This window comes from Crinia signifera, chromosome 1 (genome assembly GCF_055691185.1).
Source record: "Crinia signifera chromosome 1, ASM5569118v1, whole genome shotgun sequence".
Classification (NCBI taxonomy): domain Eukaryota; kingdom Metazoa; phylum Chordata; class Amphibia; order Anura; family Myobatrachidae; genus Crinia; species Crinia signifera.
In genome coordinates this window covers 67,269,662-67,283,142 of record NC_139217.1, presented here as the reverse complement: position 1 = coordinate 67,283,142, position 13,481 = coordinate 67,269,662, and the positions used below count along the sequence as shown (strand labels likewise).

At 47.3% G+C, this 13,481-nt stretch overlaps 1 protein-coding gene across 1 annotated transcript in view; it reads right to left on the bottom strand.

Annotated features, from left to right (window-relative positions):
• Positions 1-1,837: 1,837 nt before the first annotated feature.
• CCKAR (cholecystokinin A receptor) overlaps positions 1,838-13,481 on the bottom strand; it is a 31,138-nt gene continuing 19,494 nt past the window's right edge. Inside the window, exons 4-5 of the mRNA XM_083159591.1 lie at positions 7,847-7,965; positions 1,838-4,479 (exon numbers count right to left, since the gene is read on the bottom strand). Coding sequence (XP_083015717.1) covers positions 3,938-4,479; positions 7,847-7,965 — 661 coding nt within the window. The 3' untranslated portion in view covers positions 1,838-3,937. The remainder of the gene's footprint in view (positions 4,480-7,846; positions 7,966-13,481) is intronic.

The window sequence follows — 13,481 nt, the reverse complement described above, 5'->3', positions numbered from 1 at the left end:
ATTTTTATTTTTGTGTTTCTGTAAGTGTAATGTTTCAACACGTGTATAGTGTTGGGGGGGTACAAACTTTATTTCAACACGGGGGGTATGTAGTGTGTAGTGTGTATGTAGTGCAGAAAAAAAAATACTTTATACAGGAATTTGATCCCAATAAAAAAAAAAAAAATTGAAGGGGTTAAAAAAAAAAAAAAAAAAAAAGGTCCTGCGCCAAAAATTGAGCACAGATGTTGGTCAGTAACGTCCGTCACTGAACAGCGCTCAAAGGCAACAGGTGTAAAAACAATTTAAAAAAAAAAATACTACAGCACTCTCCAAAAAAAAAACAATTTAAAAAAACTGCAGAAAAAAAATATCAACCCTGTGCCAAAAATGTTGTTCAGTGATGAATGTCACTGATCAGCGGCCACAGGACACCCACAAAAGCACCCACAAAAGCAACGTGGGTGTAAAAACAAAACCCCACTGCAATCCCCCCCCCCAAAAAAACCTGCAGATCAGTGATGCAGTGATGCGACACTGATTAGCAGTGAGGGGCAGCAGACAGACAACTGTGGGTGCAACCTGCTAGGGTATATATAAAAAAAAAAACCCTGGACCCCCAAAAAGTTGCTGATCAGTTAATTAATTTAAACTGATCAGCACAAAAGGGGGGGCAGCAGTCAGTTGCACAGGCAGCACAACCTTTGGTGCAACTGACAGGTATATATATATATATATATATATATATAAAAAAAAAAAAAACCAAAAAAGTTGCTGATCAGCACAGATATACTGATCAGCACAAAAGGGGTGCAGCAGACACAAAATATAGCACTCTCTATCATTCTCTATCACTCTCTATCACTCTCTGTCACTATCTCTCACGATCTGTGACTATATGACACTGCAGCAGCAGGACACAGGAAGTCACAAGATCCAGGAAGCATCCAACTGCTGGCAGCACGCTACCAGCGGTGATCAGGTAAGTATCAGGCAAGGTTCAGGTATGTATATCACGAGAGAGTGGCCGGTGACCGCTCTGCACGCAATTCCAGACCGGAATGGCGTCTGCAGCGCAGTCACCGTTAGTTTAAATGGCGCGCCTTGGCTGTGATTGGTCCGTCGGTCCGACGGACCAATCACAGCCTTGGGGGCAGGTGGGGTGAGGTGTCGTCGTCACCGATGACCCCCTCATGCCCCCTCACACCCGGCGGTGATTGACACCTGTGTTACCGAGCGTCTGATTCGCCGGTAACACAGGAAAACGCTGCGAATGGGGGCATCGCCGCCCCCCCTGGGCATGCAGGGACATGTCTGCTGTCAGGGACAGCAGACATCGTCCCTCTGTCACTGCGTCTCGAGACGCAGTGGCACTTTGAAGTCATGACGTATATATACGTCATGTGTCGGGAAGTACATCCCGGCCATGACGTATATATACGTCAAATGTCGGGAAGGGGTTAATTCAATTATAGAATTTGAGTTTTTGCAGGTATCAACTGATCACAGAGCCGAATATGTTGCAACATGAAAATATTGTGAAGCACCACAAGGTCCGCCAAATACACACACAGTAATACATGTTAATTCTACCAGTGACTCTTTGACGTAACTCAGCTTGTGCTTAAGTTCTTGTAAAATTTTCCTTTTGGTGCTTCTGGTTAAATAATGATGGGAATCCATACACCCAGGTGCAGGGTTTAAATAACCATGTAACTTCAGACTGTATAATATACGACTGCCCACAGTGTTTATGATGCATGATGTGAGGAGATAAGTACAACAGGATTGCCGTCTGCTTGGGCAGATGGGGCTTATAGGAAACACAGGCAGAGTAGAGCAGTTATGTGTTACTAGTTCACGGTTTTATTAATAGGTGATGGTACAAAATAGGTGCAAAATAAACATAAACACTTGCCTGACTAGCTCTTACTAAGAAGACCATTCTAGTAGTAGCGAATAAACCTGACGCCCAAATAACAAAAGTGATCAATGCAAACAAATGCTTCCATGCTAACAGCTGTTTGATGAGAATTGTTCTCATAGGGCCCCTGACCCTTTTTCATTGGTGACCACAATACCTGCTGGCAGTTACTCTCCGTGTGTTCCAGTCAATAAACTGGCTGGGTAGTAAAAACAAAACACATACGGGGAAATGTAATAGGGTCCGAGGTGCAGAATGGCGGCCAATCCCAGATTTTTTTTTAAAGCGGCAATCAGTGACAAGGCATGGTTTTGCCTTGTAAATAATTGGCACTTTAAAAAAATATGCAAGATTGTCCAGCATCCCACACCCAGGCAATCTAGGATCCTATTCCATTTCCCCAGTGGAATGATCCACTGTCGTAGAATGGCTGGTGATCACGCAAGCAGAAAGGCCAGGCAATATTCTCAGTCAGTTAATAGCAGCAAGTATGTTGATAGTTGGATGGTTGACAGCCATTCACTGTATAGAAGAATATATAGAGGTTTTACAGAACCACCTATGGGCTAAGTTACGTGTTTTTTTAATTGGTTCCCATGAATGGGTAGGTAGGGCCCCCAGTATCTTGGCTTGCTGTAGAGCAGGGGTGGGGAACCTTTTTTGGGCCAAGGGCCAATTGTATGGTGGAAAAATCCTTCGGGGGCCATATGTAAAAATTTCTCTTACAAATTGTCCTGCTGCAGCCGTCCCACACTCCGGCGGCTGCCACTGAATAGGACTGACAGTCTCCGGCTGCTGTTGATTAAGAGGAATCTCGAAAGAACTACCGACCTCTCGCAAGAAGTCCCCTGTACTTGACTCCCAGCAAAGCCGCAGGGTGGGTCAGAGGGCCACTTAGACCGGCTACGGGGGCCGCATATGGCCCGGGCCTGAGGTTCCCCACCCCTGCTGTAGAGCCTCGCCCTTTATTATTTCTGGGTGGCTGAGGGCAAGTTCAAATATAAAATAATGGTGGTCTCCAGCACTAGCAAGGTGCTTGTGATCGGCTGTCTGCGGATGCACCGCTGATGCTGATAGGTGTTTCCTCTGATGCTCCTGCAATGCCTTGTGCATGTCTTTTCTATTGTTTGTTCCTATATAAAGCGCTGTATCTGCTGCATTAGAGAGATATCTGCTAAGTGCCATTGAGCCTAATAGCACATGTTCATTTCGCAAGCAAAACAAATGGTTACACACACAGGTGTAAGTGTATGCAACGTATGCAGGAAGTAAACTTGGCCCACAAGCCACTGGGGCAGGCCAGCACGCACAACCTGCGAGTGCTGACATTTTGCAATTGCCGCTTTTCATTGAACACATTTTCATCTTCTGGGCACATTGGTGTCAGCCCCTACATTCCATATTGTTAAAATCACTGAAGGAATCATGGAGCAGTACACATCCCTTCTACCACTTTCCCAGTATTCCTTTGACAGTAGCTGGTGAGCTTACATTGTTCTCATGTAAGCCAGGGGAAAGTGAACGGTGGTTTGGGCTAACAGGACCATACAGTATATGGATGCTTCTAGGTCATGTTTTATATAAAGAACTGAAATGTGTCCATGCATACAGCTAATGAATACTTGTATTACAGAACATGATAGAGGAATCGTACAATGGTTAGTACAAGCCCTGCTATTTACATGAGCATACATGTGTAGCTTGTTTGAGATGAAGCCACTTTACCAACACACGAGAACTACTGTATGTACATAGAATAAATGAGATCTCAGTAGGGAGCAGAAGAAATGTGTTGGTTGGGTCCATGGCACCGATGCGCGATCAGTGATTTGGTGCAGATATATAATATTCTCTGGCAGATGGCTGATGATGTAAGAGCAGACACTGTACCGCAGCAAAGTTTATACAGGATGCCGACATTCATTTCTTATTTACAGGGTCTATTTATAAGGCGTCAAACTGGTCCTTCTGGCAACACCGCACCGCGACCCACTGTTCTTACAGTACTTTTTATGGTAAGAGCTCGGCACTGGCTCATGTCGGGGCCGTGGTAGTTGCAGAAATGCTGATGTTGGTGTAGGTGTACCTAGACAGAGAAGCCCCTGTGGTCCGGCCATCTTCCTCTCCAACACCGGGGACCATCACTCTGCTTTGCACATTTACCCCAGGGCAAAAGCTGAAGGTAGCCAGGAATCCCATCCGGAAGCGCTTGTTCATGAAGCAGTAGATGATTGGATTGACACAAGCCGAGGTATAGGACAGTAGATGAATAAAGGAGATCGGTGCTCCCGAAAGAAGGATTCCTGCTGTGGTAGCATCAAAGGCCCTCCAGGCATTCACGCTGAACACTGGAGTCCAGCATATAAAAAACAGGATAACGATGACGATCAACATGCGGATAACTCGCTTCTTGGCCACGAGGTTGGCAGCGGAGCTGTTACTGCGGACTCTTTCTATCTTGGCGGTACTGTGGGTGGAGAGCCGCCTCATTTCCAATTTCTTCTTCCTTTTGGCCTTCTGGAGATAGCAACCGTCTCCATTTTCAAACTGATTGCTGCTAATGCTGCTCGTCCGTTCTGTACAGCGAGTACCGAGAGGGAAAAAATAAATGGCATAATTAACATGGATGATACAAATAATCCTAGCAACAGAATTATGTCTAATATCCAGAATCTCAGGCATCCGGGAATCTGCTACACAACAACATCTGCAATTTGGTGAGAGCAACATGACCTAAACAAAGCTCTAATGTGATTCATGCAGTTAATTTGTTTTGGAGATGTAATGTCTCGGTATAATGGCATTCTCTAGCGAGGGGAAATTATTGTGTTGGCTCTATCTCCCTGTATAAATTATAGCTTAATAATAACCAGCTGGTAGTGTATTAATAATAGGACAGCAGTATTTTGGTTCAATGGTTCTGTACACAGGACATGTGTTGCCCGAGCGACCATATGAGACACTCTGATCCCTTCTTGCGCTGCGTAAATGGACCACACATGGATGAATCATTAGCAATACTCCTACAGTTCCCATAATATCAACAACAAAAACATAATTGTACCTACTATGCAATGGAATGCCGTCTACTTGTAAGGACCAACAAACAACAGCTATAGTTTGTTTGTGGCACAGGTGTCTATACTAACTCCCCAGCCCCCTTTGAAGAGTAGGCAAGTTGCCTGGTCAGCACCACCTGTCTGCATCCCACTCCCCCGTGCTGTACACCAGATCCCTCTACCGTACATGCGCAGCCGGTCTGATGATGCATTTCGTAGTGAAATGCGTTATGGTGGCCCACCCCTTGCTTCGCAGTGCCTGTAATGTCAGCATTGTGTAGCGGGGGCTGGTCAACAATGACCCAATTTGCAGACACGCCCCCTTTCCACCTCTACCATGCGTCACCTACCCTCCGCCACACCCCCACCATTCCAAGCTGACTAGAGGCAACCAGCATATCGGCAAGTATGCTCTTATCCCTTCTCAAACCCCTCCCCATATCCTTTAAGTTTATTTTGACCAATGCCATCACAGCCCACAACTTGTTAGACATATTGCTGTTTTAGCCGTGTGCAAATTCGTATTCCGGAGGGGATTTTACAAAGCAGTCAAATACGACAGCTAATCCAGGCAGCAACTCTCACAAACACTGACCCGTGGTCATCGGAAAAAGAGCAGCCGCAAACTTCTGACAGACAACCCGCCTGTCTCACTACGGCGATACATGCCGCACCAAAGAGTCCCTCACTCTAACACACAGTGGCCTTATTCTGGTTGGTGCGGTAATATCTGCGTGCGTTCGTCCCGCCGATGTTTTGTGTCTGCGCATGTGCAGAGGCGTCTCTGCGCATGTGCGAGCGGGGCGTACGGCCAAATCCCGCATGATATGTGAACACTCCGAACAGGGGGTGGAGAGGGGCGTGAAGGGCTATTTGGGCTCATTACCATATGCATACGCCCCGCGTTTCATGGGCGTTCCCATGCAAACGCTGGGCGTACGTATGGTAATGCGGCCGTGACGCACGTGTAGGGGGCGGACATATGACATCGCCGGATGTCAGCCGCCTGCCCAGATCCCTGCTTTTGCACGGAGAAATGTCCGTGTGGTCTGAGGTTGCGGGAGCTGGTGGAGCACTCGGTCCTGCATTCGATAGTCTGCGACCATCGAATGATGGGGGAGGTTCCCTGAGATGAAGGAGGCGTATTCCGTGAAAAATACACGTGCGGTCCGTTCGGCCAGCTTCTTACCGCGTACGGACGGAGTTGGCGATCCGTATTGAAGGCGGGGTTTCGCACGCACGGTCCTGGCCGCATATTCGGATCCGGCCGCACCGATCAGAATATGGGCCAGTGTTATGAGAAACCAGGGAACCGGCAAATCCCTCTTTAAAGAAATGTCCAGCACTTAACCACCGGCGGCTGTGGGCACAGACACCTTCAGCAGTAATAAACGGTGGCTGACAGCGGGATTTCCCAGAACTACCTTCCTGTAAGGGGACTCTAGCCAATTCAGGCTCCTGATCTATGAGAACAACAGATACAGGTATCTCTAGGTTTCTCTCACTCGCGGGACTAGTCATCCATGTACTGCACTGCAAATAGCATCAGTATATGGGTGACATGTTAAATGCTGAGCAGCAGAAAACTTAACCTTATCTATTTTTTCAGACAAATCAGTACCCACATAGGGATCCCATCACTCATCCACTAGCAATATGATGAGATGACAGTGGACCCTACGGAAGAGGGACCATTTGTCTACAGCAAAAAGATAGACAACCATTAGGTCGACACCATTAGTTCAACAAGCAAAAGGTGGACATGCCAAAAGGTGGACATGCCAAAAGGTCGACATGCAAAGATGTCGACACTGCCATTAGGTCAACAGTGTCTAGGTCGACAGTCAAAAGGTCGACATGGGGTTTTTCACAGTTTTTTTACCCAAATGTCGACACATTCGACATGGACACAGTTTGAAGTGAACCGCAGCCCCTCGCATCGCAATGGTTCGGGCACGCAATGGTTCGGGCATGGTGCCTCACTGCGCTCGGCACACTATTCTCACACCTCGCCCTAGTGGATGGTAGGGCATGAGATACCGCCTGTCGGCACATGTCGGCTCAAAAAACAGTGTAAAACCCCATGTCGACCTTTTGACGGTCGACCTAGACAATGTCGACCTAATGGCAGTGTCAAACTTTTTGCATGTCGACCTTTTGGCATGTCGACCTTTTGGCATGTCGACCTTTTTGCTTGTCGAACTAATGGTGTCGAACTAATGGTTGTCTATCTTTTTGCTGTAGACAAATAGTCCGGATACCATGTTATCTGTGCCAAGGAAATTTCTGATTAGTTTCTCCCCGCTACACTCATCTCTCTATCTAATTGTTTCCTGATTTTTTAAAACCAGGCCTGGCTCTCTGAGCCTGGTGCTGGTTATGTCAATTTGATAAATAATTTTGAGCACCTATTTCTCCATAAATCCATAAAGACTGTTATTCCTGCATACAGCCATAAGAACTACAAAACCCAGCAGAACTAAGCAGGTACAGGGAGGACGCTATGCTATTACTGATGCCTGTCCTTGTGTTTCCCTCCTATGTCCCTATAGATTGTAAGCTTGCAGCAGGGCCCTCCTACCTCCAAGTCTGTCTGTTGTTACCCAGTTTGTTTTATCTCTGTCTACTATTGTAAAGCTCAACGGAATCTGCTGCGCTGTATAAGACACTGTAACGCAATCTGCTGCGCTATATAAGAAACTGTAAATAAATAAATAATCTTGACCCATGTCGACCTTAACCCATGTCGACCCACTGGTGTCAACCCAATGCTTGTTGACCTAGTTGTTGTAGACCCAATGATCCCAACCCCACTGGAATTGGCTAAAACATTTACAATAACGAAGTTACCATTTTATGTCTGTGTATTGATAAGCAATGTTACCTTTCTTTTGATTCACTTCAAACTGGATCCCTCTGTACAACTCAACGGATATCAACGCATAAGCGATAGTCATGACAATCCCAGGGATAAGGAACAAAATTAACAAGAGGAGGATATACCTAAAACACACATACAAAAAAAAAACAATAAATCAATACATGATATATCAGTTATAGCACAGCCTATGATCATAGCACCAGATTAATATATATTTGAACATATGTGTCAATCACTATGATTTAGAGCCACTCTTTTCAAAGCAGCAGGTAAGTCAGACACTAAATGGGTGCACCTGGGCACCTGCACTTGTCACAGGCTTGCCGGAGGAGTGTATTGTAGGCAGCTGTGATCTATTCAGAGGCGAACGTATGCATAGACCCTGCAGTTTCAGATGGATAACTTCACTCAGGTTTGCTGTGTTGCAGATCTATGCTGATAATGATGGCAGGGATCACATGCGGAGGTGTAGGGGTGGTCAGACTCATCCATGCGACTGACTCTGAATGCTGGCGGCAATATTCAGGCGGTACGCAATACCGTCTCTGATTTGATCCTATACAGTGTAGTGAGTGAGGTTGCTATGCAGTGTGAACAGGTAACCTGGGTCAAGCGATGCGGGTCCTGTTCACACTATGTAGGAGGCAGCACTTGGAGACAGCGTCCTATTGCTTCCTCCCCCACCCCTGATGATGCGCCAACGCTCCGTTGCCGCTTATTGCCGTCCCGCTATAGTAGCTTAAAAAGGCACAACTGCCAGGGCTCTTCCGGGACGAATCCGCGTCTAAGTCCCAGATGTAACCCAGCATTTGTGGTGTGAAAGGGGTATATATAAATAGAATGTTCATAGCAGCACAGATTATTTCTGTTGATTACATGTCCCTTTTCTGAAGGCCTGCTTTCCTATTGGCTACCTGGAGATGACTGTTCCCTTCACAGGCAGAAACTAATGAAGCTTAAGCTTTAGCGCCCCCAATCCTGGAAAGGCTCTGAAGCAACTCTGAAGTAAGTGAGTATTTCAACAAAATCAATAACTTGGCTGGCACTGGCACTCGCTAAATTATACAACTTTTACACCAAAATCCCTGGTCAGACCCTGGTCTTTCAACACAGGTGTTTCCGGGGTTGGACCCAGCTTCATACCCCATTTACACAGCACTGTGACCCAGGTCGGACCCAGGTCTGCGCCGTTTCCACTGAACCTGGGTCAGCCCTGCTTTTCCCTATGGATGACATTAAAAATGTCCATTTTAGGACTGATAAACTGCAGGCCAACCTTCCTTCAATGATTTTAAATAAAAATGAAAGACATGAAAAGTTAGCATTGAAAAATGTTGGTTTGTTTATTTTGTAAAAAAAAATTTCAAAAAGTTATGTTCAGTGCTCAAGGACACATAGCGGTATAAAAGTGCAACATCCCCCATGTGCTCCCCCCAGCCCCTTCCCCTGCAGCAGCAGACCGAATCTCCCATGTGCCCCCCCCAGCCCCCCCCCAACCCCCACTTCACTTCTGATATCCTTTCAGCACTACCCGGATGTCCCATTTACACCGCCCACGACCCAGGTTCAACCAGTGTTCAACCCTGGTCAGAACCTGGGTAGGAGACCAGTGTTACTGGACCTGGGTTGGCGCTTTTTACACCAACGCTGACCTAGGTCCAACCTGGGTCCGACCTGGGTCTTTGCCTCGGTGTAAAAGGGGTATTACACTGTTACACTCCCTGGTTCTATGGTGGTCCCGGCCTAGTCTGTTTGTGTACTCGTACTGGATATTGTGGTCTTGCTTCTGGGATTCCACCATTAGCCTGCCTGAAGCTTCAAGGGCATACTTACTGATAATTTATTTAGTAGAGATGGATATCAGTGAGTCTGATTTCGATGGTAGTAGTTTTAACAATGGTAAATATTCGATGGTGTTTCGATGGTCCCATCTCCCAGCCAGCCACGCTGCAGTGCTTCTGCGCATGCGTGGCCATGCTGAAGACATTTGTGCAAGCGCACAAAAAGGGCAGAATTTTTTTTAGCCAATTCTTTTGATGTGATGGCCAGTGACCATTGAGTCGAAAGATTCAATGGCTGATGCTCAGCCATCATTTGATGGTGGGCTTTCGATGGCCATCCCTAGAGAGGAGACTTGAGGATAGCTAAGGCCCCCTTACACTTGTCCAACTTTTTGTCCAATAAGTTGGACCTGATTGACTTGAGATTTATCCTATGTGCAGGAGGATCAATCTCTTGGTTAGAACCAAAGCGCACGGGATCCTACAGCATCAGGCACATCAGATTTTGTCAGATAAATTGGTCCAATCCATCTGAATTGGGTCAAATCTGACAAAAAGTGTAAGGGGCCCTTTAGACCCCAACTTGTGCTGACCTTTTCTGTGTAGATCTTTTTGCATGTCAACCTTTTTACCTTTTGCAGGATAATCATTGGTATGTGGTTGACCTATTGACTATTTAATGTAGATCTGTTGAACCACACCCACATCACTTACAGAGGTGGTAAATTCCTGGTTCTGCCATGCAAAGTGTCTGGGAGCACTTCGGGGGGTTATAAAGGCTTCATGAGTGCTACCATCCTTCATCTAATACAAGTACAGTACATAAACTTAAAGTGTAGAGAGGTAATGTACCAGCTAGTAAAAAGAAATGACACTTTGGAGTAGATTGGTTGGTACTTTATCACTCTCTCTCTCTCTCTCTTTGCTTTACCACTCTTCAAGGCTTTGTACCTCTGTTCCAAAAGCCCCATACATATGGGGGAGATATATTGCTAGCAATATATGGCTGAGCAATATATTGCTCAGTTTCTCCTTTTCATCAGCGACCAGAGATGGTCACTGATGAAAAGGAACCTCTGCCGGCGGTGCCGCAGAGGTAATCAGCAAGCTCCTGCGACCAGCGTTTAGAACGGGGCTGAAAACGGGAGCGCGCACCCGGCGATTTATCGCCGGGGCACACTCCCATCACTGGCAATATGGTTGCCTGCGACCATATTTCCAGCGATTTCAGCCCCTATCGCCCCCGTGTGTACACAGCTTTAGTCTGTTGTAGAGAGTGAAGAAATGTTATATGGAGAGTAATTCACACAGGTGACCAATCACAGCCATGTGTCTCTGCTCAACTGCAATAATTGTCCTTGTTCTTCAGTGATTATCATTGATATGATAGTGATACTGATACCAGGAGAACCAAACAACATGGGGACTCTCATATTTGCCCTTGCTGTAGCAGCAGGTAGACAGAAACCCCTTGGAGAGTTATCACAATTTGCTATTGGGGGGGGGGGGGATTCAGGGCCGTCTTTCCCATTGGGCTTAATGGGCAGTTGCCCAGGGGCCCAAGGATAGTAGGGGCCCACCACAATGGAGAAGATGGCACTGTCCTAGGGAAAGGCGGCAGGCGGTGTGTAGCGGGGATCCTGGCAGCGGCGGGTGGAGGGGACCCAGGCAGCGGGCAAAGTGTGCAGGGGACCTGGGCAGCGTGTGCAGGGGACCCGGGCAGCGGGAGGCATGTGCAGGGGACCCAGGCAGCGGGCGGCGTGTGCAGGGGACCCGGGCAGCGGGAGGCATGTGCAGGGGACCCAGGCAGCGGGCGAAGTGTGCAGGGGACCTGGCCAGCGGGCGGCGTGTGCAGGGGACCTGGGCAGCAGCGTGTGGCAGGGTCCGTCCAGGAAGCGGAGACCTTGATGTAGTGCTGTCTGCCGCCGGGCAGGAAGCGCTGCTGTGCTGATTTTGAAAAGACTGGCCATATGGTGATTGGCCGGACACTCAGCCAATCAGCGCCCAGCCATTATTTCCAAAATCTGCAGCGCTTCCCGCACGGCGGCAAAAAGCACTACATCAAGGTCTGAGTTGCCGCTTCCTGGACGGACCTTTCCACCCACCGCTGCCCGGATCCCCACCACCCGCTGCTGCTGCACATAGGTGAGGGGAGGGGGTTTGTGAGGGGAGGGGGGTTATGAAAGGAGGGGGGTTATGAGGGGAGGGGGGCCCTCAAATTATTTTGCCCAGGGGCCCATTATATTCTTAAGACGGCCCTGGGGGGGTTGGTAACAGATGGGATGTAGTCAAAAAGCCAACACAAGTCATGTGACCGCCAGGATCCAAAAGACGCAGCTGTAGTCACTGCAGCTGCCAGAAGCAGGTAAGTCACTACATAGTATGTCACTGTCTACAAGATGAATGTCAACATTATGACTGTCGATATATCATTCCCATCCTGGTTAAAGTCCTTGGATACCACTGTTGTATATTAAGCTATGTAGAAATAGTTGCTCCCCTGCACTCACGGGATCTCTGTCCCCCATCCTTATACAAAGCCACGGTTATTTGTGTCTGCTTACGATTATATCAGCGTGTGAACTGCCAACTGCACTTTGCACTGACATCACTGCACTCCTGAATGTTGTATAACTCTATGAAGTCAGCACTTTGTAAAGCTACATTTTAAAGTTGATTATATCTATTTATGATATTATTTTATTTATTTATTTGATTTATTATTTATTATTTATTTATTTATGATAATAAGTTGATTATATTTATCATGTAAAATACAGTACAAGTGTTTCCTGAGGCCGCATCACTTCCGATCCAACATCTTCACCATATATTACTCAGGTTATTTACTGACTGACAGACTTGGTCAGCAGTGACTTTGCCTCTAATGGCATGAGGTGAGCGGCTGACAGAGGCCATGGAAACCCCAGAGACAACAGCCACTTACTAAGCTGTTTTCTAGACCAAATGGGTGACATTTAATAAGGTGGGTTTTTTTTTGGGGGGGGGGGGGGGGATTTTATCACACTAAATATGACACTTTTTTGCTGCAAATTTGCATCTAATTAAATATGCGAATTCGCTGCAATAAAAGATATTTTAAAAAGTGCGATATGGTGCGATTTCAGAAAGTGCGATTTTTTTCGCATTCCATTAAATCTTGCCCAGTATCTTTCTTGGTACTGTTTACCTAGAACGGCGCCCACGATTTTGATCTTAGGCATTGCAAGGTAAAAAATCACGTTGGTCGCATCGCATGCGGCCCAAAAATCGCATGCGATGTGACCGACGCGATTACCGCGATTTTACATAGGGAACAATGTTAAATGGCACACAGACCCCAAATAGGCACCCTGAAGTGTGAAATGGCCCCCCCAATTGTTAACGCCTCCCCACGATCAACGTTAACCCGAACCGTGACGAGCGCAGCGAGCCCGCGAGGGGCGGCGGTACGCGTCCTCCGACCTTTTCATACCCCCACTATCCACGTCGGCGTGGAGTTGAGAATAGAAAGTGTGGCGAGCGCAGCGAGCCACCGTTCCCGAAGCGTGGCGAGCGGACCCGGATACCTTCACAGGTATCCGTGTCCCCTCGCGGGCTTCACAGGTATCCGTGTCCCCTCGCCACACTTCGAGCTCGGTGGCTCGCTGCGCTCACCACACTTTCTATTCTCAACTCCACACCGACGTGGATAGTGGGGGTATGAAAAGTTCGGAGGACGCGTACCGCTGCCACTCGCCACGCTTCGGGTTGACGTTGATGGTGGGGTGGCGTTAACAATTGGGGGGGCCATTTCACACTTCAGGGTGGCTATTTGGGGTCTGTGGGCCATTTAACATTGTTCCCTATGTAAAATC